General features: G+C 41.9%; 2 protein-coding genes across 2 annotated transcripts in view; both read right to left on the reverse strand.

Annotated features, from left to right (window-relative positions):
• Positions 1-38: 38 nt before the first annotated feature.
• Positions 39-23,107, reverse strand: tspan33b (tetraspanin 33b; the record flags this gene model as incomplete). The annotated part of the gene is given in 11 exon segments (XM_079163543.1): positions 39-107; positions 1,358-1,504; positions 1,506-1,520; positions 6,398-6,526; positions 6,960-7,055; positions 11,454-11,528; positions 11,705-11,832; positions 12,426-12,483; positions 17,965-18,072; positions 18,188-18,271; positions 23,090-23,107. Coding segments are annotated over 11 exon segments (927 nt in total).
• Positions 23,108-24,776: 1,669 nt separating this feature from the next.
• tspan9a (tetraspanin 9a) overlaps positions 24,777-27,362 on the reverse strand; it is a 61,429-nt gene continuing 58,843 nt past the window's right edge. The window contains exon 7 of the mRNA XM_079162257.1: positions 24,777-26,011. Coding sequence (XP_079018383.1) covers positions 25,940-26,011 — 72 coding nt within the window. The 3' untranslated portion in view covers positions 24,777-25,939. The remainder of the gene's footprint in view (positions 26,012-27,362) is intronic.

A 27,362-nucleotide genomic window follows, 5' to 3' on the forward strand; every position in this document is an offset into this window, starting at 1 on the left:
GTTCTGTTCTCCCCCCCCCCCTGCGCAGCGGGCTGCTCTCACAACACTGAGGTAATCTCATCTTGGATCCGAGAGATCAGGATCTGGGACAGCACGATGCCTGCAATCTAGAGGACAGAAGCAGCCACTTTAGATTACAGGACAGACTCGCTGTGACTTTGCAGCCTGTGCCGAGCATCTCAAGGTCAACGAACAGTTTCAAAATGAGACAAGACTGTCTGGATTGTGTCACTTGAATGTACTGTGTAGTCATATAAACTGGATTATCACACTGTATCACCAAGTGTTTCTCTCAGCGAGAACACACACATTCCCGGGCGGAGCTCAATAATTAACAGTTTGATTTAAAACGTGGTAAGTAATGCTGACAAATCCAGCAATAGTGTTTATAGTTAAGATGTGCAAGACCAAAAAGAGAACTTCATAATCAGATCACATTGCACATCAAAGCAAACTGGAATACTAGTGCAATTGTTTTGACAGGACTCATGGGTAATTCACATGCTTCCCTCTTAGCAGAATCTTTGGGGACCCAATCAGCCAGATACGAGAGCGAAAAGATCCAGTGGCAAAGCTGCATGCTGTGGCAGAATGCAATGCGACAGTAGCTGAATCGTTTTGATAAGTAAGCGTACTAATTATTTAGAGGCAGCTTTCGATAAGTGTTGATTTCATGGCCAATCTAACATTTTGGACTTATTAACAGTACTTGATGTTGTACGTTGGGTGTGTTGCGCAGTGGTGCTCGGTGAGTAGGAGGGAATAGTCGGTATGCTTCTCTCTCAGGCACACACGCTTACATTATCGCACGCAGACTTCTACCTCGGTTGCACATTAACCTGAGCTTTCGGTCTAGAACAGTGCAAATAAATGAATAATGTGCAGTTAAAAATTCATTGTCCCGCTGTGCCTAGTTATTGCTGTCTAGGTATAACCCTCCATTTTAAATCAGTTCTATCCCAGTGGCCTCACATTAACCCGACACCCCGCTGGTTACTTTTAGAATAAGAATTTCATTCGATTTTTTCTTTTTTTTTTACTTCCGTACACGGACAGGGTTATTCAATGTGAGACTTTCTGCACTTGTCGAGTGTGTGTGTGTGTTCCTTCAAGAAAGGTGTACTTTTTAGCCCTGTCCAAATACACCATGCAAGTCTTCCTTTGAGGGTGCCGGGCCCAACAATATGTTGATTACTACACGCTCGTGTGTGTGTGTGTGTGTGTGTGTGTGTGTGTGTGTGTGTGTGTGTGTGTGTGTGTGTGTGTGTGTGTGTGTGTGTGTGTGTGTGTGTGATGGGAAATGCCTGTTGTCAATTAGTGTGCAGCCTGAATTAAGTGAAGTCATGTGGGGGGTTACCTGAGGCAAGACCAGGCCCAAGGCGAGAGCCCCCACCAGCAACAGATGAGACTCGATCCACATCACTGCTTTGTCCACACAGCCTACCGGGTAGATTGACTTGTTCGCCTCCAGGTGGCTCATGGTTTGAACCCCAAAACCGCACATTAGTGTTGATCACTGTCTGTGTGCCAGATGGACAAAGGCAAAGATGGAGAGAGAGAGAGACAGAAAACGGGAGGGTTTGAGAGATGGTCTTCAGTCTTTCCTCCCTCAGTTAGTTTAACAGCACTTCTGACACCATTGTCGTGTTTTGAAATTACATATGAAAGCACGTGAGAACGAATGGTGGAGTGGAATGGAGCACTTTCGTACTGGCCAAATGGAACCACCAGCTTTTCCCCAGACACAGCTGACGCGATGGTGCGGGTACACCCTCTGCTCGAAGGAGCTTCTCTGCGTGGGCCAGAGAAGAGGTCTCGTACAGCAGCTCCTGTGGAGGTTTGGGGAAGACCGTTCTCTTCTCCCTGTAGTCACGGGCTTCTTTGGTCGCTGTCACTACGGCCTGCTGACGATTCCCAGGGGGCATCTGGGTTGATGATGCGGATTACGGGGGTCGCCATCTTCAAATGTAGCTGAAATACACTTGTAGAGTAACACCACAACAACAAAATATTATTATTATAATATTAGATATTGTTATATTCTAATAATACATTACTAATGTAACAATGAATGCACAACAGGCCATTGATATCCTTTTAGCACCCAGGGAGGAAGAGGAGGAGGAAGAAGAGGAGGAAGTTTCAGAGCAGGATGACAACTGCTAAACCCTGATTACAGATTAGATTAGAGATCTCTGAGGGAGAGTTCTTCTAACTCATATATCATATCTGATAGCTCCTGAGCCTACAACACTGACTGATTCCTCTGATATTTTATCAACTGTTCAGCTTCCCTTTGGATAAGTTTCACGTTTTTACTCGTGGCACAAAACTCAAGAGTGTGCATGTCATCGTGCCAGTAAGATATCAGAAATATGACAGCACGTAAATTATTAAAAGAACGAATTTAAACCCTCAAAAATACGGTCTCCGTAACCTCTGGAACACTGGCTAATAGTTGATTAACTGTTGATGAATGAGTGACTGACTGGCTGTTTTTGGATTTCAAAGAAGATTTGGCATTTGTAACAATGATTTAAGAGTTTATATTTAGAGATGCTAGAATATCTTACCGGACCTGACCCGTACTCGAGCATCAGGATTTGAACCGTATACAAGGGTTAACGGGTTAACACAAGATAAAATGCATATTGACAAATCATTTTCAGTAGTGGTAACGTTATAACAAATGCATTATAATTTCAAAGAAGTATCTGAGAGACGTCAGTGACAAGAAAGAATGAATGAGTCCCTGAAGTGGCCATGCAGTTACAGGCTATGAACAGCAGGTTGCAGCACTGCAACAGCTCCTCTAGTGTTTAATTAATTCTTCACCCATGTAGAAAAAGGCTGCTGTGATCTGTTTTCCGTGTAGCATGATATATAATCAATATTGGTGCGATTGTTCTACATGGACACTTTTGTTCACTGTCTTCACATAAAATACAAGGATTTTTTTTTTACTGGTGGCTTGTCAAGCTGTGCTGCTGTATGTCTGCATAGGTTAGACAAGCATTGTAAATGTGTCTTTGTGTGAGTGCAAATGAGTGTATTCATGCATTCATGAGACCAGTATTTACATATATACTGCTTGTGCTGCAGCATGCATTCTTATCTGCACACATTTCATTTGTTATGCCTGTGCAGGCGGCTGTGAGTGTTGGTTCCGTGCAGAAAAAAAATGTAATTAAATCTTTTGAAACATAAATAAATAAGTAAATAATTTTTTCAACATGCTATTCCATGACTTTTTTTGCGACGTACTATAATGTGACATTTTTAGGCATGTTTCACTATGACCTTTTGAGGACTTTTTCAAACAGATTTTGACATACCATACTACTTTTATCAACATATTATACTACGACTTTGTTCGACATGCTATACTTTGGCTTCTTTTACATACTCTACGATATATTTATATCACAAGATGTTATTGACGTTTCTATGACTTTTTTCGGCATGCTATGCTGACTTTAAGAGATAATTAATTCGACATACTATACTATGACACTATGATTTTTCATGAGTTTTATCATGCTATGACTTTTTTCGAAATGCAATACCATGACTTTTTCATAAATTTGTTTGCAAATTATATGTCAATATGATGACATTTTGTTTTATATGTCAACATACTATACTATCACTTTTTTGACATTTTATATTAGGACCTTTTATTCTTCTTGTAACATGAGATACTGTGTCTTTATTCAACATCCTATAAAATATTATTTTCTGACATACTATACTATGAACTTTTTTCCTCTTTTTCGACATGGTGTACTATGACTGTACTATGAATTTTAAACAATATATTATTCTTTGTACATTTTTGTTTTAATTATAGAATAAAAGACAGGGTCAAGATTGAGGGTTAACTACATGCAGATACAGACCAAGGGCTGGATTTGAATGCAGATTTTGCAGTAGGGAAGTAGTTTCCCTGCACCTCTTCCTGGTTATTGATTTAATTATCAATTGAAAGACAGTAGCGAGAGTGATGGTTGACTACATGCAGATAAAGGCCAAGAGCTGGATTTGAACCCCTGATTCTGCAATAAGGAGATTATATGGCTGCAGCTGCTTTACCTGGTAAACTACAGAGCATGACTGTTCTGTAGCTTGATATCACAAGATCTTATAGCCGTCACATTTACTTTTTTATGATTTTTCTCAACATGCTATACTATAACTTTTTACATAAACATGTTCGACATGAAATAATATGACTTTTTAATGATTTTTTTTCTACATACTTTTTGATCACGTTTTTTGACATACTTTTTGTCACACCTGATCCTGCAGATTGGAATTTATTGAACTGCAGCTGCTCTACCTGGTGAAGTACAGAAGATTGTCAATATTTTATGATTTTATACTATGCTATTATTTTTTTCGACATGCTATACTATGACTTTAAAAAAAATATATTTCGGCATACTATACTGTGACTTTTTATGACTTTTGACAACATACTATATTATGACTTTTACCAAGATACTATGGCACTTTTGAACATGCTATACTATAACTTAAAAAAAAAAAAATTAGACATACTATACTATGACTTTTACTACTACTTTTACTTGTACTAGCCATGTATAAATATGATGTCCCCAGTCCTAATACTGCATAATACGTTCTTGCTGACCATTTCTCTCTTTAACTGTGGGGAAACAGCTTTAAGTGGCCACTACACCAGACTTATTTGAATTCCTGGGCAGTTATTCAGAGGTCTGGGACCAGGATAATGTTCTTTGCCTAAAATTGCAAAGAACATTTGCTTTTGCAAACCTGCACAAATAAGACAAAAAGAAACTGTGTAATTCTCAGAGCACCACCACCAAAGTGTGAAATGCACCTCTAACTGCGATGCCTGTGCTATTTGCACATATTCAAATTATGTAACTTGGATAGGCTATATTTGGTGCAGCCTTACCTTGCAAATGTAAGTACAACTGTTGTAATCTCCTATAATATCTTTAGCGCAATATACTTTGGTTAAAAATGGCGCGCAATTCATCATGCTATCAGCAGCCGCATCCATTCTTTGTGAGTACTCCGTGTGTCGTTGCCGACTGATATATCGGTTTTACGAATGACAACGAGAGCTCGTACTAATGCCTTATATGCTCTGTCTCAGCAGCATCCACTGAATAAAGCGATAGCCCTTTCCACCCAACCACGTCTGGACCCTCTCATCTTCCTTTGACTGAAAAGGCGGAGGCAAAAAGTTCTGTGAGATTAGACTTGAACCTGGCTTTAACAACCTTAGGCTGAAAAGCCAGGGGTGAGGGCGCAGAGACCCTCTCCTCCGTTGTGAGGGAGGGACTCTTCCTGCGGAGGCCTGGAGTGATAACCCAACTCTGGCTCCTTGTCGAGGGTGGTCCACGCGCTGAAGCCTGGATGGGGGAGAGAGTCTTCTGAGGAGAGCCCCAGGAAAGCCTCACCACTTTAGTCAGGTCGTGCAGCACCGGGAGAGGGCGAGGCGGGCCTCCAGATCCGGCCAAGAAAGTCCACGTTTCTCAACGGCCCTTTCACGAAGATTCATGACTTCCTGATGGTATGGACCCTTTGTTGAAGCGGGATTGGACGGCACCAGAGGTTCGTCTGGTACGCCCTTCACGTCCTCTTCCTCATCTGATGGAAGTTCACTGTAATTGGCTGATTACAGGTATTGGCTGAGAATGAGCCGTGGGAAAGCTGGCGGGATGTGGTTGTTGTTGACATGACGGCTCTCTCCTCTCCCGTAATATCCCAGACTATACTTGTAGGCTTCGCAGCAGTACAAAAAGGCCTGGGAACGCTGTTGAATAAGTCCGCCTGGTGTCGAATTACTCCAAGCGGGAGTTTTGTGCCGTCTATGCAGAAGCAGGGGTCCGACAGCACCGCCTCAGCGTGTCCCTGCCTCAGTCACCGGAAACAGCGGGTGTGGGTGTCCCTCCTAATCATGTGTGAACGACGTGTCGAAACAACGCATTCTTCCATGGCTAGCTAGCAATTGTCGACAAAGCTAATGTTAGCTAGCTTGATGTTGGCTAAGTCATAGTGTGTCATGGCCAAGTTCAGACTCGATTGGGTGGAGAGGGCAATCGTTTTTTTCAGTGGATGCTGCTGAGACACAGCATAAGGCATTAGTACAAACTCAATTTTGAAATGAAGTAAAACTAAGTTTTTACACCGAGCACCTTGCACCTTTGAAAACACAAAGCACCTTTGAAAACTCTGCTAAAACATGCTTCTACCTGGCATTCAACCTAATCTGAGTATTCTTTATGGGAGTGTTTTATAGTTTGAATTGCTTTATAGTTAGCGGTCTTCCATGAAGCTTTTAGCTAGTGAGTTTTTTTGTCCACACATGGTATGTCATTACGCTACACCACGAAACACACACCTCTCCAGGAACAGCCGTGCAGCAGGAGTAAGGCACAGCACAGCGCTCGGAGCTGGGGTTCTCATGTGCACAATTAAAGTACAGGTTCCAAGACCAGTCTGTGTAGTTGTTCCACCCGCAACACTTGAACTTGAAAAGAGACACAGAGAGGGAGAGGAGAGCACAGCAGGTTTATATTTAGAACCGTGGTCTTGCTGTGAACTATACATCCTGCCAGTCTGGGCTTCTCCTATGGGAAAAGCCAGGCCCACAAGTGTGCCAGTGTGTGCAGATGGAAGAGGAATATCACATGAGGAGACCCGTGGTGTACAGGAACTGTACACGTAGCCTCTCATGTGGAAATCCCTCACCAAAGCCAAAATAACAAACATAAGTCATACAGCTTTGTGGTCTTTTGTTGTGGTTTCCTGGTCAAGTGCTCACACATGTTCAATAAACCACTAGCTGTGATCAATTTAAAGACTTGTGTGATGTGGACACACACACACACACACACACACACACACACACACACACACACACGGCCACTCTAGGCTCTCATAAGTGGAATTGACCAGAGCACCTCTTTCTGGGTGTAATCCATCAGGTTCTGCAGATCCGGGTCATCCCTATAGTGCACGATGGCTTTCTTCACAAACTTTCCCAAAGCATCCCGAGTCTAAGAGAGGAGACATGTGGGAGTTTATACACAGGATAATAGCACAAAAAGGTATCGCATGAAGTCATTTTGTTAGTTGCTGTTCGTAAACACAGCATAGAAACTTCCCCCCCTCCTCTGCAGCTTTACCAGCGAGAGAGGGAGCGCAAAGGTGGACGAGCAAGCTGGAGAATGAATGAAGAGAGGGAGTACAAAGCCGTGAATCAGAAGAATAAAACTTTATTTCCTGATTGTTTCACGGCAGTTACTTTCTAAATCACACATAAACACATCCATACCTCCTCACAAACCTGCAGGAGGGTGCCTTATTTTTAATGAATGCAGCCCCAACGCACGTTCTTTTCCTGCTGTGGCCTGACTGCTCTCCCTGTGCCCTCACTGACAGTCTGACATAGCGCGGCAGAGCAGAGACAGGTAAAAGAAAGAAGCACATAAAAACATGCAGCGACGTAACAACCTGTTCCCCGCTCAAGAGTGTTGCATACCTTTAGCCTCGGTGCACCGAGGTGCGTGACAAAGTGGCGGTGTTTGACCTTTTGAGTGTGAATGGGCTGCACACATTGGCTGGGGGTTACACACCCATGGGGGATCAAAATAGTCTTTGCTGTCACCAAGAAACGTCACTAACACAGCAAAATAAGAAGATAAAACAAAATACAGGCGGGGAAGGTCTCTGTACATACAGACACCGCCACACAAGTGTGTGCAATACGTCTATGCATTGGTTTTTAGGAAACTAGCATTATATACCTTTAATAACAACATTGCTATCTTCTAAATACATTGAAATTGCCAGTGGTGAACTTATCGACAAATGTCTCTTTAACCAGGCAACTATGGTGCTCTGTGAGCGGTTAACTTCTCAGGTTGTTGGGCTGCATCTATGGAGGATTGCAAAGTGCCTTTTCTTGACACGTCCTATGGACAGACGCTGTGGAAATCCTCACAACTAAAAATGGATCATATCTGGGATCATTTCAAATCTTAGTTAAAAAGCGGTGGCTTTGTTTCCATTTGATCTACTTCTACCTTTATTGTTAAATTCTTATACAGTATTTATGTTGCATAGCACCGCAAATGTATTCTTTAGAAAAGGCCACCAAGGGACACGTTTTACAAATGAGCTTTTAGGCTATGAACGCTATGATATGCAGTGTTAGTCTCTTCATGGAATGTTCTATGTTCATGTATCTGCTCACGTAAAAATAAACATAAATAATATTCATATATAGATATGAGGGGGACACATAACATCCTCTTGTGTGCATTGTATGAGCATCCTGCGGGATGTATCTCAACAATACGGCAGCAGAGCAGGAACTGCTGCAGTGTGATGGCTGCAGTGCAATATAAAAGCTAATAATAACAATTATTCAAGCCTTTGAGATCAATGTACACGACACATACCAAATACAGAGCGCACACACAGGTTTTACACTGTTTCAGCTGCGGTAGATAATTGGTTGAATTTGCCCATTTGGAAATTGGCATCAGCTCCACTTGAGCTGAATAAACAAAGTCCACATGAAATATAAATTAAATCCATTGATTTGTTTGAATAAATCTTAATGAGATTTAATGAGGATAGATACGGTTGATTCAGACATAACAGTTGTGTGTGACTGTATTTTGTTAGCTTTCATGATATTTTCATTTTATTTAGTTTTTTATATTCTCACATATAAATGTATTTTAAAATGGATTTAATACAAATCTCCATCCTTTAGAAATTCTCAAAACAAGGGGGGGGGGGGGGGGGGGGGCATGGTTACACAGACTTGAGTTCAGATGTAATATATGCTAATAGGAGCACTGTATGCTAATGTTCCACTGAGCTTTAAAATTTCATTAAGTCTGAAATGAACTTCTGAAAGCAGTTTGCTGAAGGCTCTCTGAATTGTTCTTGTTCTAGCCGGCGTTACAACAGGTTATGTTGATAAATACTGAGCTGTATGAAAATAGCCCAAAATCTTCATCCTGAAGTAGTTTTACTAAATTGTGTTAGTATTTTTACGGCGTTTCCCCACCCTCACCCTGCACTCCTCTCTCTTTCTGTCCCTCCACGTGGGGCAGAATGCTTGTGGGCCTCGGTTCCCACCGTCACACCTCTCCATGTCATTAGTGGCAAAGTCTCTTTCAAGGGATCTGCTGAAATGGAACATTTGGTTCCACTTTGAAGCGCCGAAGCATTTGAATCATTTAGCGAGGAAGGATGCTGAGAGGGTTGTTAAACTGCTCTGTTTAGCAGCAGGCAGTCCGAGCGCTGACAGGGAACACAGGAGAGAGGAGAGGTGTCATCAGGCACCCGGCACCTGAGCACACATTGGTATCAAGAGAAGCCGCTGGCTCTTATGTATTTATTCTCAATGGAGTCCTAATAGGATGTTACTGTAAAGGAGATAAGTTGATGCTAAATCAATTTGCTGGGATCATATGCGGCGCTCAGATGAATACATAGGACTTCACAAACATATACGTGCATGCAGTCATTGAGTGGATTACCTTCTTACCTACTTATTACCTACTTCTCATACAGACACAGGCATTATTATTCAATGATCGGAACAAGGGGTTATAAAGACATTGGTTTTTTTTAATGGACAGAAAAAAATAATCCTTCACACACAATTATATTTATTCTTTGGACTATCTCTAAACTATGTTTTCCTTGTTAAATGATGTATAATTGATCCTCTTGAGGCTCTAAAACTCATTCCGATGAACCAATCTGAGAATCCAATATCGTCTTGTATTTCCTAATTCCATAATACATAATAATTGCATACAAATCTCTACAGTTTACTATTTATGTGTGCAAGAATTAAACACACTAGCATTTTATGCTTACAGGAAACGATGCAGTACAGGGTCGTACGTCGATCAGTACATTGCATTGCGTACATCAATCTTAATGCTGTTTTTAAAATTCAAACCATTAATATAGCAGCAAACAAGTATGTTCTATACAAACATATAGTAAAGTCTACCTGAGCAGAGAATGAAGTCACTCTTCTCCTTGCTTTGTTGCCATAGCTGGGCCACCCGCCTTTCTGTTAGTGCATGTTAGTACATGGGAGCGTGCCCCACTGGTTAGCCCACTGCGGTTGCAGCTGATTGTAGGCTCGTTCGAGATGAGCCTATGATCCAAATTGTCCGTGTGATTGTAATATTTAACGCTCGATGTTGGCTGTTGGAAAGAGAGCCGTTGAGAGGCAATTGAAATGCTCCCAATCTCGGATCTTGACCCTTTAACAATTTAGCTGCAAAATAAATTTGCACATGAGACAAATCTAAATGTCCAAATTTGGGACACAGCTTTAGTCTTTTCTAGTTTATACACACTACATGCTTAAGAAGTGTTTAGAATTTGTGAGATTGAGAGACTAATATACATGCAAGCTGTTAGGACTAAGGATGGGAAGTGATAAGATATTATTGATACCAGTGTCATTATCGTATCTGCTTATTCGTCAGATTCTTTATCAATTACCTTAGTGATGGAAAACAAAGTAGGCTTCACCAGCGAAGCTGCTTTATTATCTCTGAGTCTGAACACAGAGTAGAATGTACTAGAACATTTCAACGTGTTAAAATAAAGGGATCAGGGACCACATATCCCAGAAAAGCACCCCTCACCTGGACATTGCCGGGACATTGCTTTTAACATGTTGAATCAAAAATGAACGCATCCAAAAAGTCTGTAATGGGATAATCCCCAATATCAGAGAAAAGAATGTGCATGCACAGCTATGGCAAGTGCAGTAGGTCAAAGATGTTCATGATGTTGACAAAGGACAGTATACAGTAGGTAGTAATTGTAGGTTAGAAGGTCTGATCATCTTACTGTTTTCGTTTCTTGCCTCGTCTTGAGTACACTGTTCTTTCATGGTCAAAAGTATGAAAATAAGGCCGACATTTTAATAAACTGGAATTATACTGAGAGTATTTCGCAGTCAAGTCGATTTACGTCAGTGCATCCTGAGATAATTGGGATGCTTTCCTCTCCTTTCTGGCTGTCTAAACAACAAACCTGAGACACACACACACACACATTCTCAGGACTTAGAGACAGCAATACAAACACTGATTTCCACTGTAGCGCTGGTGCCTATGTGTTTTTCTTTGTCCGTCTGCTGTGTGGCTCTGACATAGACAAGACCGTCCCCTGTGGGCTCAGTGGGCCAATCTGTGGGCTCAGATTGAATGCCTTGTTAAGTTCACTACGTTGTTGTTTACAAATGCACAGATTGTCCAAAAGCTGGGGAAGAATACGCTAAATCACAGGAGCTCAGGGGTATTAGTGGTCGATAGTGGAAGAGAACTGGAGACCAGATGTGACCTTATCGTGGACTTTATATGTTCGAATATATCTAGTGCACAGAGTTGTCAGACAAGTACCTGATCAGAGTAGAAGAAGCCCAGAACTGCTATGGCAAGCTGAGTGAGGAAGACCAACGTCAGACTGAAGGAGAACTAGAGTAAGAAAAGACACATATATATATTAAGACACAGTTTGACTAATACAGAATCATAACATGTCAGATTTGTTGTTACACAAGATATGTAAGACTTGGTTTTGGATTAAACGTAATTTGAGCTACGATATCGGAAGCAAAGCACAGTGCCAGTACTAGTTATGTGTCTATTACTGTCTTGAGGAGGCGAATGTTCTCTCGCGGGGCTCCGATGCAACCACAGAAAGTGATGAAGAACATGACCACCCCCACCACAATAAGGATGACAGCCGGGTCGATCAGGAACTTGTCCCGCACCGTGTCTGGCAGAAAGACAGGAAAAGTCCCCTTTTAATAGTCTATCCTCCTCTGTTCCTACCTTTTACTTCATTTCCTGCTTTTATTTCTATTTTTCAAACCTTTATTCATTCTACCTAATTAATCCCCCCCCCCCCCCTCCTATTTTGTTTTACAATCCTCCCTTCCTCCACCGGCTGCCTTCATTCTTTTAAAATATTAATGCACTGTTGTGGATTATGCAGACATAATCTGTTGATAGAGCCCAGGTAAATCCTTTTTTTCGCTGTCCATCTACCGCATATTGCAAATTGAAATAATGACACGAGGTAAAATGAGGATAAAGCTCAAATTTGGCGACCCACTAAGCGTATCAAGCGGTTGCTTTGTGTCAGCCTGGCTCAACAGGTGTGCAGCTAAAAGAGGCCACCATCTTACGCCAGCACCGCTCAAGAGACTGCAATGAATGGAGAAGCAACAGTTGCCACAAGAATAAATTGACATAAAGTAAAAAATCATGTTCTATAGCTAAAACACAGGGTAATAGACAATTTCTGAAGAGCTTGAGAAGTGTGGAAATGTGCCACCTGAATATGTAAAAAGTGTGTCATGTATGTACCTGTAGCTTTCTGGACTTGAGCATCCACCCCGATGGCAACAATCAACAAGGAGAAAACCTGGGAAAAAGAGATCAATTGTAAAATGCTGTAATAACTGGAGAAGCAAACCTGGTCATTGGCGAGGGTTCTGCTGCATGGTTAGACATGTTTTGTATATACGCTTATTATTAAGATATAAAAGATAGATGAACTGTCATCTCTATCAGCTTATGTGGCTGACAAAAGGTTAAAAAAAAAGTCCTGCCAGCTCCTCTAAAGCTGTATTTCTCTAATTTCTCTTTTCCCCTATGACTTCATGTTAACCTAACCTTACAGTCTCCTGGCTTTGATTCCAAATCAACGTACATGTGACAGTGGAATCAATCTTCTCTGCTAACTCTCTAAAGGGATTTACATAATTCCCCAAAACTCACACTATTCCCTAAAAGTTTACCACATCCATCTTTTACTTAATCATCCATTGAAACATCTAGAAAATGCACCAGTTATTGATGTTTAATTCTTCTGGGTGTATTCTTTATTTGGACGTGCGAAACGTTGCGAGGAAAACATAGTGCTTCTATTGAGCGGGCTTTGTTTTGAACAGACTTTATTTGCACTTCCACGGGGGACAGGTGTGATCAGATTAGCAACCATAAGGCCTTTCCTCAGGTGCTCAGTGTGCAGAGCTGTGGTCACGGCGACAGCATCAGTTTATGTCTTTACCATAAACAGACAGATGGAAGTCAGCGGGACAAAAAATAACGAAACATATGGAGCTTGGCTTTAATCATCTGATTTTTGGATAGCGTCAATGTGGAACATCAAAGTAGAGAAGTAGTTTTTCTGACAAACTCCATCTTCAGAATTTAAAACTCCTTTCTTCAGTTTCTCCATGAGAGTATTTCTGCATGGATCTCCCTGTGGAGCATAAATCATGTCTATTATCCATCCTCACTTTACTCAGCAGGGATTTCACTATTGAAGGTGGACAACAGAGCATTTTTTTCATTTTTCAGTGTCATGAACTACAACAGAGACACGTAGTCAGAGAGGAAATAGGTGAAAGCGAGATATGGTGTGAAGTGTCCGGACCGTCTGTGACCTGCTCTGTGCTCCTGTAAAAAGACAACATTACAATAGCAAAAAAGATCCTACTGTTTAAAATATTGATCACAAAAGATAAGTTAGCAACCCTCAAAATGCATGCATTGGATAAAGGGAAGAATACGTCCTTTTAATGAGGTCTCACAACAGCGACAGGATTATAGGCACAGACGGCCTTGTGTGTGTGTGTGTGTGTGTGAGTGTGTCCTGTAATGTTGTAAAGCTGCTGAGGACGTGAGCTTACCCTAACAGAAGCTCCACAATAAAACAGCAAAGAGGAGAGTAGGTGGACTAAGAGCTTCGTGTTGATTGCATTGTCAACACTAATTTCCTTCCTTTCTGAGAATGTTTTTCTCACCTTGAATAACAATCGGCATGGTTTTCATTCACCTGATTTCTGATTGTGTATGTGTCAGCGTGAGCGGTTGTACACACATTTGTTTTGTTATTATGTGAGAAACCTGTGTTAGATCTCTGGAGGTCATGGCATATATATATGTATATATATATATATATAGTATTTCTTTTGCTATAAAAGAGTTGCCATTTTTATTTGGATGCCTTCACGTCCAGCCCTATTTCTACTTATGTGCTCTGGGGAGGTGAATTGTTACTTTGAAATAGTTTGTTTCATCTCCCTCACATTTTTTCAAACAATAATATGACTTGACAAGACAATAGCTGACAAAACACAAGACGTCGATGGTGCACATTTTCTTTGGAACTGCAGAGTGTTCCAGATTTGGGAAAGCACAGTTTGTTTGTTTCTTTTTTAAAGTATATCCTCTGTTGTGTATGAGTGTATGCACCAGCAGCTCCGTTTGTCAGTTTGCCACTGTGTGTGTTTATGTGAACACGGGTGACAGCGTGCATTTGCAACAGCACACACACACACACACACAGTGAATGTATTCCAGCTCTGTTTTCAGGCTTTTCAAAGGGATGGATCAGGCTTCTCCCGGCGGATTGTGTGCGGAGGTGAAAGCCAGCTGAACTGAGTCGTGAGGACGCGGGGACAAAGACCTGATGGATGAGGGCTGCAGTGTTCACTTCTGAGCCCGTGTCTGATAAACAAAGTCAACGAGGGCCGGGGCTGTGCGGCTGCTTGGGCTGCAGTTACTGCTGATTGGCTCTAAACACAGTACGAGTGCGGTACAGTGTTTGGCCCCTTGTGCAGGATCGGATAAACAGGGATATAATGGAGGTGTAGGGACTCCACAGAGCTACAGATGTGATCCGTGCGCTTGAAGTAGTAATGTGGTAGGGAAGTGAGGGAGTCAGGGTGAGTCTAAAGTGTGTGTCTGTTTGTGTGAACGCAACTTCTGTTGAGAGACAAAAGGGCCTGATGGAAGGTTTAATGACTGCAGCAAAACGTCTTCGAATCTTTTCTCTTTCTCTAACAGTTGTCTCCTGGCCTCTCAGTTACACTAACAACCAGCAGTGAAGCTTGTATAACTTGAGACTTTGTACTTATACTGTAGTAGTTTTATGCTTTAACCATTTATCGTCCATTGATTGTTAGCTAAAAGTAATGGGAAACCATTTACCTTTTTATCTTTTACTGTTACTACTTTTTCAACCATTTTGTCCTATACTTTTTTTTCAATAATTTCATACATTCATTTTAACTATATTCTTAGAATTTATACATTGCTTTTGGCTAAATTTCAACTGTTTATGCATCATGTTTATGCTTATTTTAACCTCTCGAACCCGAGATCCCCCTTTAAAAGTGTACACATGTAGTACAAATCACTTCTGAGAACTAAAAATAAAATATTTAAAAAACGTACATGACGAAGAGATTCTGATCAAATGGACCATGTAACCTATTTTAATCACTCAAAAACATATATATACACAAAGTATTTCAAGGTACTACAAGTACTACCACAATTTCACCTATTTCTCGCCAGGAGAAGGCGAGCAATGTTCACCGTTATCATTCCCAGCCGCGACCTACGGCACTTTTCAGACAAAGAGAATATCCACGTGGAGCAGCAGAACACACTACATCGAACTATCGCTTCAGAATATTTCTACTTTTCACCATTAAAAAGTTACAATTATTCTCCCTCGGATCAACACACAGCCTAACAGCATACATATTGAAACGCTGCGTACCTTTTAGATGTTTTTCTGGAAGAAAATCGGCCCGAACGTTTTTTAATCCATTTCCTGCATCTGCTCTGTGTCCTCCGTCCTTCGAAACAACTGAGGGTACATCCCAAGTCTCTTAATTGTCATTTCCTCCTCCTCCTCTCTCGAACCGGAAGTTCTTCTGCGCCGCCATTTTGACGACCCTCCCAAAGCTCTTATTTAGCTCTGAAGAGCGAGTATCGAGGAGGGAGGAGGGATCTACGAGGAGCCATGAGCTAGGAACCACGAGAACAGACTTCCAGGAAGTGTTTAAATGGCCGACACGCCCCCTCATTGTTCATCAGTTGTGTGATTGGATGCTGCAGCCGATCGGACTGACTGACCGAGTTTAACACCAGAGTGAAGACAGATCAGATTAAACTCTAGTTTATATGGAGCTCAAGCGCAAGTTCAGTCAGGAAGACACTAACGGGTAATCTCTGTCTCTCCTCTCCTTGTAATTACTCTATCAGCTGATTGGGGGCGTGCACTTTTAACTATCCAACCAGATGCGGCACAGTTTCCTTAAGCCAATCATATCTGTGCGGTCAACTTTAAAAGTGTCCTCTCTGCTGCTGTCAGTTGTCATTTCAGCTAAGCAGATGCGACCCGCCTCCACCCCAGTCACCTCCAGTCAGCATCACATTCATGCTCCTGATTCATCATCAGATTGGAGCAACTCCCTTCACCACCACCACCACCACCAGTGTCTGGACTCCAGGGGGGATTAGGCCTATTGGACTGCAGTATCCCTACCCTCGGTGATAGTACTTCATGATGGAGTCCAATCGCCAAAGACTTTGCACTTTTCATATTTGCATGTGTAATAAATCATTGTTAAACTATAAAACAAGTCTCTCCTGATTGAAATTTGATTAGTTTTCTGATTCACCATCTGGCTTGAATATATGTTCATTGTAGACTGAACAACAAAAGGACCACAAACAACTTTCTTCATTTATTAGAAAGATGTGTGTTTTCATGACCTGATATTTCCCTCAATAACTTTTATTATGGAAACAATTGAAGTCAGAGAGAGCTTTTTACATAATTTATCATCATGTCATTCAGTCACGTAGGCTGATCATTCCTGAGTGTCGGGTTTGATGAGTTTTATCATTTTAGAGAAACAATAATCATGTTCTGGGTTATTTAATGTCGATGTCACAATCTTAATTTCAAAACGTACAGACGCAAATAATGCATAAAAAAGACGAACGCATTCCGCCGGTAGAAATCGATCCTGCGCTTATAAACAGAACACAGGACACAGTTTGTTAACAGGCTACAGAGAGAAACACCTCTACAGTCATCATTACTGTGTGTCTTTATTAGTTACTATTATTAAGCACAGTGATCATGTGAACAGACACAAACTTCTCAAAAGTCTCTCCAGCTGTTAAAACCAACTGGCAGCTGATCCAGCTGTGATCAGCTGTGATCAGCGGCTGCCTTCATCAGAAACAGATGTCGCTTCACATGATGCAACTGAGGAAAGGACGTCTCATGTCTCTTCAAATATATTTCCTCGTTTCCTCTCTCCTCGCATGGTTTCCTTGCGTCTCTCCATGCATCCCTGGTGGGAGGGACTAAGACGCAAGGAAAGGAGCCAAGTGAGGGAAACTGTTATTAGCTTAACTCCACTTACTTGCAAACTACTACTTCACTTTTTCAAATAGTTTAGTTCCTCTATATTCTCTCCACATAGCTGTGGCAACTGCAGAAGTGCCCCTTGGGGTACAAGAGCCTCTGGTTGGGAATCACTGCTGTATGTGATATGGATTCCAATTTTGTTGTGAGTCATGTTGTGAGACAATAAAACTTACAATAAATTCAACAGTGGCTATCAAGTAACAGCATGTGAAAGAAAATACTTTTATCTCGAAACATTCAGAAACAGACTACCAGCAGGCTTCCACAGCTGCCAGATGTTTTGTAGTTCAGTATGAGTCAATACTCAACTGATTTGATAAGAATACACCACTCAACATTTGCCGCACTGATGTATGAGCAATCTCAGTGCCAGTGTTAAAATAGGTAGCAGCAGGGTGGCTCGGTGCTCCTGCTGTGTGCAGCTACGGGTACTATCTGAATTATGTTTGGTCATTTATTATTTATAAGCTCTTTTTCTTTTGCCTGTTTTAATTTGGCCTCCTTTTCCAGCAGATCTGACTTCTTTTTTGGAAAGCTACAGCTCCCTGATAGCTGGTGATTTGTATGCTCACAAATATTACGAATAGTATGGAGTCCCGGGACACCATAACGGCTGTGTTCTTGTCAGTACCAATCCGTCAACAGCGAAACTCTACTCACCCAAAATAAGAAGCTGAAGAAGAAGAGAAAATATCTGATCCAGGGGTTGACGAAGGAGAACGTCTCGGCTCGGTTCAGATTCTGTTTCCTGTCCGTTGTTTGTTGGTGCTTCCACAGTCACCAAAGTGCTGCAGTGAGTTGAACTTCAAAACAGTCCTCAGGCCGAGCCCCACCCCGCAGATACTCAGCAACCACGTGAATCTGTGAGGAGGGGGTTGTTTGCCCGCTGTGGGGGTGTCAGGCTGGCTAAAAAAGTGGGCATGGGGCTGTGACGCTGCCCTGCCGTGCTGGTGGGGCCCAGAACTGTCTATGTAGACAGGAAGATCAGATTACACAAAACATATCTCTGGCTGACTGCAGCTGAATGGCGTAGGGGCTTTGGAGTATTGTCAGCCTGCTGCTAGATTGTAGACCTTCTTTCATCCCAGTCACTCTATCTGTCTTGCTTCCTCTGTCGCTTCAACGTTCCTAGATACCATATAAAAGGCCGACAAGCATATTGCCCACTTGTTTCAATATTATTGCTTATTGCCTCCTAAAAGGCTCGTGTTCCAGTTTAGAAATGACAGCATCAAAGACAAGATGCTCTTCTGCAAAGGCTAGAGTAGAATCACAGTTGACAAAGGCTGGACAACAACATCCCATGTAGTTAAATGACATCAGGCAGTTTGTTCTGATGTTTCCGCTGTGCCGTGTCGCTTTGTGCTCGAGAGCGAGTCTGTTGAATTTCAGCCACACATCACTCAAATGAATCAAGGAGCAAAGATGTCAGGCCACCATTCTGTAATGAGATTTGGATGTAAAAAACGAAATTGATAATCGACCGGCAACATGGATCATCTGTCAGACTGACGAGAGACCATCTGAGGACAGAGAACAGAAATAACTATAAAGTTTATAGTATGAAGGAGACACTGCTGGCTCTTTTCTAACTACAGCTCAAGACTCAGAAATGTAGTCAGAACCGTCCTTGGAAATAGGAATACTGTATGTGAATACTTAATCACAAGCTGATTTATTTTTAATCATTACATTTTTTAATCTTTACATTAGATGTCTCCTGTGGACTGCCAGAAGGACGTGAGGTCCCTCGGGTAGCTCAGTACATTGCTAGAGCTTCATGCAGTCTTAATTACATTGATCTCTCTTTTTCCAACAGGATAAAACTCCTGTTTTTTTGGGAAGAGCTTGCCCTTACTCATGCAACATTTTGCTTTACCTTTTGTATTGTTTAACATAATTGATCAACTTCTACATTTCTGGGTTTCTTGCCAAGAGTTAGATGTGGGAATGATATATCTGTACATTAAAGATATGGAGCTACTGAACGCGGTTGGTTTAGCTCAGCATAAAGACAAAATCTTGAGGGGAAAGTAAAAAAAACATCATATTGTGTTTTTTTTGTACAAATTTAACACAACCTATGAATTGGTGATGTGCAGAGGTGCAAGTAGGCACATTTACAAAAAAAAAACCAATCATCTTTGGACAGAACCAGGCTCGCTGTTTCCACTTAAAACAAGCTGCACTGGAAGCAGAGCAACTGAGGAACACAGTAGCTGTGCAATGAGAAAATAAGATAATGGGAAAAATATTTTTATAAATTATGATACATGTAGTGTATTTAAGAAAAATTATTAAATTATAAAATAGCTATAACTTTGTGATTCTGTTTAGGCCAGCAGGGAAGGCTTTGCAGGCCCTGACGGCCCGCCACTGAACTAAGCTAACCTTACCGACTCATAGCTGTAGTTGGGGGTGGAATCAATTTTCTTATCAAACTACTATCAAATAAACATATTTCCCCACAGCGTTTCCCCTTAATTCCAAAAGAATCTTACTTTTACCGTTATTACATTTATACAAATATTGTAAAACTGTAAAGTTTTACAGAAGAACAAACAGTATGAGGCTACAGAAAGCCTACAACAGTTTATTCTGGAAAATGAGACTGATTGAGAACAGATAGCAGCAGAAACAGAAATCAGGTCCACTGCAGGTTATTAAGCTGAATAATGCGGCGTGGGGACAAACTAAACATTCTCATCAAAATGAAAGCCTTCCCAATTTAGGTTAATGTAATGAGTTCTGCTCAGGATATGGGGAAAAAAAGTGAAATGCTGCAATAACAATTAGGGAAAAAAAGTATACATGGTTGATTCTGTTTACTTTATTTCGGTACATGTTACTCATACAAAATAATCTGTACAAAGGCTAAAATAGGTCATATTTTTTGCATAGAAGGAAAAGTGATGTAAAACAGAAAGCCAGGATGGAATGGCACAATAAACTCCACTATCACACATGGGCCTGATAACAATGAGGTTAAAAACGGGATAGAGCTCCGTACAAAAATACTCTGCTGCTCACTCCATGCTGTAGAAACGGGAGACAAATTGGCGAGGGCTCCCACTTCCATCATCTCCCTTTTGTTCTTGACAAAAAAACAAAAAACTCTGCTCGACTGGCTGACTACCATTAGCCCATCTCAGTGTCTTTAGGACAACAGTGCCTCAGGTTTTGTCATTCTTTCAAAAAAGAGGCCCTTTTAGGGCGGAGATGCCACTCGGTTTCATTTAATACACCATGGGATCTGCTGTGACACCGCTTCACTTTGCTCTTCAAGCCAAGTCCTGTCGTTCAACCCCCACCAAAAAAATTCAGCATCAAACCCTGTTTAAATGCTGCCTGAATAATTGACAGTGACTTAAAAGGGGAATACATCAGGAGCATCGAGTCATTAAACATGAAATGCAATGAGCGTACGGTATCGTGGGATTTTGTGACACTCTTTTCTTTATTTTTTATAAAATAGTTGATTTCTAGAATAAAGAGAAGTTAGTGCACCACCTATTATAGATATTGAGAGTGCTTTCACATGTAGCAGAAAACTCCACAGGACAAGGCTGGCAGGTATCAGATAGTGCCCCCCAGCAGAACACAACATCAAACACACCATTTCCAGAGCATACATTTCCACTGCTCAGATATTCAGCTGTAGCACAGGAGAAGGATTAGGAGGATATTACAGAAATAATATGTCGGAGGTGGCAACAAAAAAAAAAGAAGAAGAAAATAGCTTCTAGGTCTCAAAATTCTTCACAGCAGACAAAACCCAATTACTGCATATGCATTCTTCCTTTACCAGCGCTGTGGCTTACTGGGAGTGCTTCCATGGATAAGAGGGAATACTTTATACTCCTTCCAATAAAAAAAAAAAGATCATACGGAAAAGTGTGTCTTACTACAAGATGCAAATAAAATATGAAACCCATACTGACATAAAACACAAATCTACATCAAATTGACACTGCTCCTGCATTTCACAGAGGCAGAAGAACTATCAAAACATGAGAGAATGGATAACATATGGCTGGAGGGTATGTCCTTAAATGAGCACAAAAGATCGTAGGTTGTTCGGCAATTCACAATGGCAATGAAACTGTCAATGTGATTACAAGAGGTAAAGTATAACAGTAAGTTACATCAGCTGTAAAATGAGCATATTTACATCCGGGGCTAACATACAGGGCTGATATACTGTAGTGACATGAGCTCTGTGTTGTACAGTGTCATCTAATAGATCATGCTCTAGAAATACATAATGGTTCTTACACTGGCAGTTTTAAAAGACATACTGCAGATTATGCCAGCACGTCCTAATTTTAATTTGACTAGGTCTTACAGAAAAGCACGGAAACAAGCGTGCATTATGTCTTTAGTGGGCTTCATCCAATGCTATATGCCAAATCTTCCCTCTCTATCAATTCTGACTTACCTGCTTTAATTGCCTGTAGCCGTGTTAAGACAGAAAGGCGTTTTTGCAACTTGTAGAGGAACATCGCAAAGACCAATCCTCTAGAAGACAAATGCTTAATGGTTTCATGTTCTCACAATGAGAGACTATTAGCCTCTGTCATGAATGAAAAAAAACCCCAAAGCCATTTTAAAACAGACGACAACACGAAAAACAACAGTATATCGTATAAAAACAAACATTAAAACAGCGACAACCAATGTACAAAAATAACCTCATTAATCTGCTTTTTGTTAAAACGGCGTTAATCCCTGCATTCTACAAACACGAAGGAACATTTTCCCTGACAAAACCATGAAATCTAGGTGACAGTGGCAGAGCTGGAGGGGGGTTCACATGGAGGAGAAAATGTCAGAATGTCAGCAGAGTCAGATCAGTCAGGGGCAAAGAGTTTGCAAGCTTGCTTTCTGAAGCATGACGTTAGATTTTGAGACAGACACTGGATTTGCTATATTCCACATTTTCTGTGACAACCGAGTTTAATAAACACTTCTTCCGATGCAAGATGAAGCACCACAATGAAGCACCACACCATTTTGATCTCGTTTCTTTTCTGAACTAGCCTGCAGTTAGCGCTACAATGCAGTCTGATTTACAGAAGTAGAGGCAGCTATTAGTTCTATAACCATGCCCGTGTTCGGGATATACCTCACAGCTGGTTCCAGGCGTCTCAAGAGCACAGCTGTATTTCCACAGTGTCAGTGCTGCCAGTTACTGTATATGTAGCGCTGGGTGTCTGCAGAGCCAGGCAGTAAATAAGAGACGTGTGGAGGGGTTTGTGGAGGCAGCCAAGCAGAGGAGATGTGACCACTCGTGCCTACGCTGTACATCAGCATCTGTCATGTTCCCCCCGTGGACACAACAAGAAGAGTTGGAGCATATGGGGACAGGCAGTGAATCACAGCCAGCAGGGTCGGTGCACATAACAGCCCAGATCTGCTGCTTCCTGAAGCACGCACCTCTTCCTAAAAATGTGTCTCTCAGATTAAGTCATTATCAAACCAATAAAAAAACAAAAACTGTTAAGAATTACTTCAGGTGATACTCGGAGGCATGCAGGCTGACTGTCTAATGAGTGAACCTTGTTGGGTCATGCCATGTCACTTGTTAGCCCATGTAGCGGCAATGCACAGTGTCTGAGTTCCAAGGCTTCATCCAAAGCAACAAACTCTCCTGTCAACAATTACCTTGGATACAATTTAGAGCTCAGACATTTCTGGTCCCAATGATTTCTGTACTCGGTTTCCAACAGGAAATGCTCACTTGTCCTCTCCTGATAATTCTAGCATATTACGACTTGGGTCTTACTGTGGTAGTTCTGGCCATCATTCTTATTGGTAATGGTACTGCAAGTTCTTTGCAGAGATCTGGAAATGTGGCCTCTAAAAAGAAGTCAGATGGGGAAAGAAGCATATAGGGCTGGCCTCTTGGATTGCTGCCCACAGCTCAGACTTTTTCTAACAATTGACAAAAAGTCTTTTTTTTGGTTGTTGGAGGAACAAATGAGCCAATGAGAGCAATGGGGACGGGACGTCTTCCTGTGCCATAGTGAGAAAAACAGTCTGTTTCCGAAATCACTCCCCAAACTACACAGTGCATTTTCTTTTCTTTTTTACAGTCCCACACTTTCAGTATCCGAATTCAGAGTGTGAAATTCATGCCACACACAATGGCCTCCAGTTTCCCACAATGGATGGATCTAATCAGCCAAGGTAATTGAAAACACCTGTGTGGCTGCGCAGGGCTTTTGTATCAGCATCGGTCGACAATGGCGAAAGACGGCCGCAGCTCCTCGCAACCGCGTTCGTGTGGAAATGACATTGTGACATCAGAGAGGAAAGTCAGCCCTCCCTCCCCAATGGAGAACGGCTAATATGAACAGTGTCATGATGACTATTGAAATGTAATAGTAGGAAAAGCACACCACTAACCATGGGTCTGTTCGTATTAAGTGTTCCAGTGGTACAAGCAGTACCAGGAACCTGAAATCAAAGCAGCTAAATGAAATTGAGCCATCATAAATTTCATTATTGAGACCCGTGCTATTTCCTACTGCGACAAGTCAAAATGGGGCCAATATTTTATCTGATTATCAGCCTAAAGGAACATGGGCAGTCAGATGATCGTATTGGTTTTTGAACAAACTCCCACATTAGATTTCACCGTAAATTATTATTCAAACGGTCTGTTGAAAACATCCATCAGAGTTTACAGATGGACTTTCCAGGTTTACCTTTGTGTTTTCTGAATAAGATGGTAGCGAATGTGGTTAAACTATTGGCCTGTTCACAACCTGTTGGATCGTCTGACTGCTTGCTTCTTGCCTCGCTGTTGAAATGTTGTAATGCATTCACTTGAGTTTACTGTCACTGTTTTTTTACACCACCAATTCTCACATGGTCACAGACATTTTGAAGCCTCGAGCTGACACACTGGAGGGCATTTTCTTTATGTGGCCACACCAGATACAGAGTATTTTCAGTCTTAAGACGGCAAGCACATATTCCTTCAGCGAATCAGTGGTAAACAGGCATAAACAGACATGTCCTATAGGCTTTGTTGCCATACCTATCCGTCTCAGCTTTGATCCTCCTACACTCACCCCCCCCCCCCCCCCCTCCACCGTGGCTCCAAGAAAAGGAAGCTTATGTAAAATCTCTGAAGTTGCAAACCAGAGTATCTGTGTGATGAGCAGGAATGTCAGCTATTGTGGGTACGTATTGAGCATGAAGCTCATTGCTTTCTGACATGTGGTAAGAAAATTGGGGCGAAAAAAAAACAAACACGGAAAGAGAAAGGAGTTGACAACCAGAGAGAGGAAGAGTGAGAAAGGCAGAGCAAATTGATGAGATCTCAAGAATATAGAAGAGAAGGTCTCTAGCCGCCTCTGCAAACACAATTGAATGTAGCAGGGAGACAACATGTCTGCTCTGCTTTCGCCTCTCGTGCCCTTGCTTTGCGCCGTGTTTCTGTCCCCCCCCCCCCCCCCCCTGCAGCTTGGACAATGTGATAAAATCCACCCACAAAGTCTCTCTCACACTCACACACACACACACACACACACGCACAAGCACACGCACACGCACATTTTAGTCTGTATTCTCGAAGGGGGAACTGAATCACCCAGATCTCTTCACTTGGCAGTCCTGGTGGAGCCCTAATAAACAGCAATTTTACACCATTTGTGTTGTCTCAGAGGGAATGGGAATACTGCTGATGTGTTGCAGTACAAAGTGTGTGTCTGTGTTCACTAGTAGATTTGCGCATGACAATTTATTGTTCAGAGAATACTGCAGAATTTGGTGTAAAATAAATCCTCCGATGATTTCTCACAACCAACATGACATTCCTCCATCACGCTCGTTTTACCAAAACATCTATAACCAAAAGAAAAGAAAAATATATGAATCAGGTATTACATTAATAAACAGCATCCCCACATGTCCGTGTCCCTCCACAGCAACATCACGTCAAATCCATCCGAGAGCTCGTTGCACTGATCTGTTCAACACTTACACTTCACAGGAGCGTCGACGACTTACAAAAACCTCAAAATGAAGACGTTTGACATTTCAACGACAAAGGTAAATCAGTAAAGTAGAAAACTACCATGCCATGTTGAAACTTTTTTTTCATTTACAAGTGAAAAGGAGGCTGGACTTTAATCAACATGAGGAAAAAGAAACTCCACAAATGTTGAAGGTTATTATCAGTTGTATATGTTCTCTTTGCCTCAGAGAAGGGTGTGTGGGCATTAATAAAGTCTTCATTGTCTTAAAGTCTGTCCTTGCTTCCTTCCAGCAAATTGTTAGTCCAAGCAAGAAAAAAAAAAAAAAAGAGGAAAAAAAAGTAGAATATGTAATAGAAATGTACTCAAGAGGAGTGACAACCAATGGGATTCTCTTCCTTGCCAAAAATAGGTGTCCCTTCTCTTCCACTTGTGTTACTCTTTGGCAAAATGAATGGAGCGAGAGGAGAGGGCAGAATGGAGCGGGGGACACAGCTGGAATCTGTACAGAAGGTCTGGGAAGTGGGGGTGGAGGGGTGGGCGGGGCAAAGAAGGTTGTAAAGTGAAGAGGGGGGGGGGAAGCTGTTTAAATCAGAGTCTTATCCCATCAGGCAGTGGGGCTCCTCTCCATTGGGTGCCTCCCTCCAAGGCTAAGCATCGTACTTCTTCCCTGTTCTGTGGATGTGGTGGAACAGCGTCATGGAGAACGCCATGCCCAGGAGCTGTGGAAGAGCGGAGAGGGAGATGGTGAATTTGTATGTGTAGTGTGTATACATACATACAGTCTGTGTGTGCGTGTGTGTCTCTGTGTGGTCTTTTTGATGTTGATGCCTTAGGCTGCAATGAGTTTTGATGCGCTGTGGTGAAGCACAAGCACTTTTTCGTTGGTTTCTCTCTTTTTTTTTTTCCCTCAGACGGCCTTCAAATGGGAGCTCTGGAATCTTTGTGATGGAAAAAATGTGAAGCGTGACCCAGCATTAAGTCAATAAAGTAAATTGAGATGCCACTGAATCAAAGTGGCCAGCTATCTCTTTGAAGTTTCCATTACTCCTGATACTTCTACATCAAACACAGTCACAAGGCTGATCCTAAAACCATTATCTGGCAAAGTTAGGATGGCAGGGAAACTGCAAAGTATTGTATGGTGCACCGTCTTTAGTCAAAAGGCATCATGGACTTCCTGCAAACAGCCTCCACTGGGGATCCCTTCGGGACGTGATTAGCCTGGGAGAGCTTCCGATTCTCTTCCTTTAGTTTAAGTCAAAGCCTAATTCGTGGGGCTGCTTCAGAGAAAATGCTACCTTAAGCCGCTGCCAATCAAAACATGAAGTGGCATTTGAGGTAAACATTCAGCTAAGAGCGAGTTTAAACCAATAAAAAAACCAACCCAGTTATTTGCAAGTGCCTCATCTGTGCAGCTCTGTCAGTCTCAGAGCGTTTTTTTTTTTGCTGTCAGATTCATTCAGTCTGAGTGAAACAGCACGACAGTCGCTCCTACAAGCTCTTCAAAGCTCCATCATCCTTCCATGCTTAAGAATATATAAATACGGCTGAGATTTCTGAAACCATTGTGGATGAAGTTATACATAAGGGCTTTTGCCAAAGTCTGGCATATACAGTATGCTGCTGGTCTAAATCATGCATAAGCCACTTTCCCGTACCCCTGGCAATTATGTAACCTTGCAGACTTGTAGGGCATCAGCTTTTCATGACGCTCACCTCCATCATATCCTCCAACTTTCCTTCGAATCTGCTAATCTGACAGCTCAAGGTCTGTTCTTCGATTCTCACACATCTCACCTGACGCAGTATGTGGAGCATGTGTGTGTGTGTGTGTGTGTGTGTGTGTGGAGGGGGAGAGAGATCATTAAAATTAATGGAAGCCGAGTAGATGTTGTTGGGTTTAATTCTGCACAAAGGCTTTTATCTTTTTGTCACCGCTCTGCTGGTGCATACTGTGGCTACGGTCGGAAAAAATCCAAAAGTTACCTCCCGACGTTTCTTCCTATACACTTTTCCTTGACCTCGATGGAAAACGTCATGAGGTAAGGGAAATATGTGAAGGAAAAATCA

The sequence above is a fragment of the Pholis gunnellus genome (assembly GCF_910591455.1).
Source record: "Pholis gunnellus genome assembly, chromosome: 7".
NCBI classification, from domain to species: domain Eukaryota; kingdom Metazoa; phylum Chordata; class Actinopteri; order Perciformes; family Pholidae; genus Pholis; species Pholis gunnellus.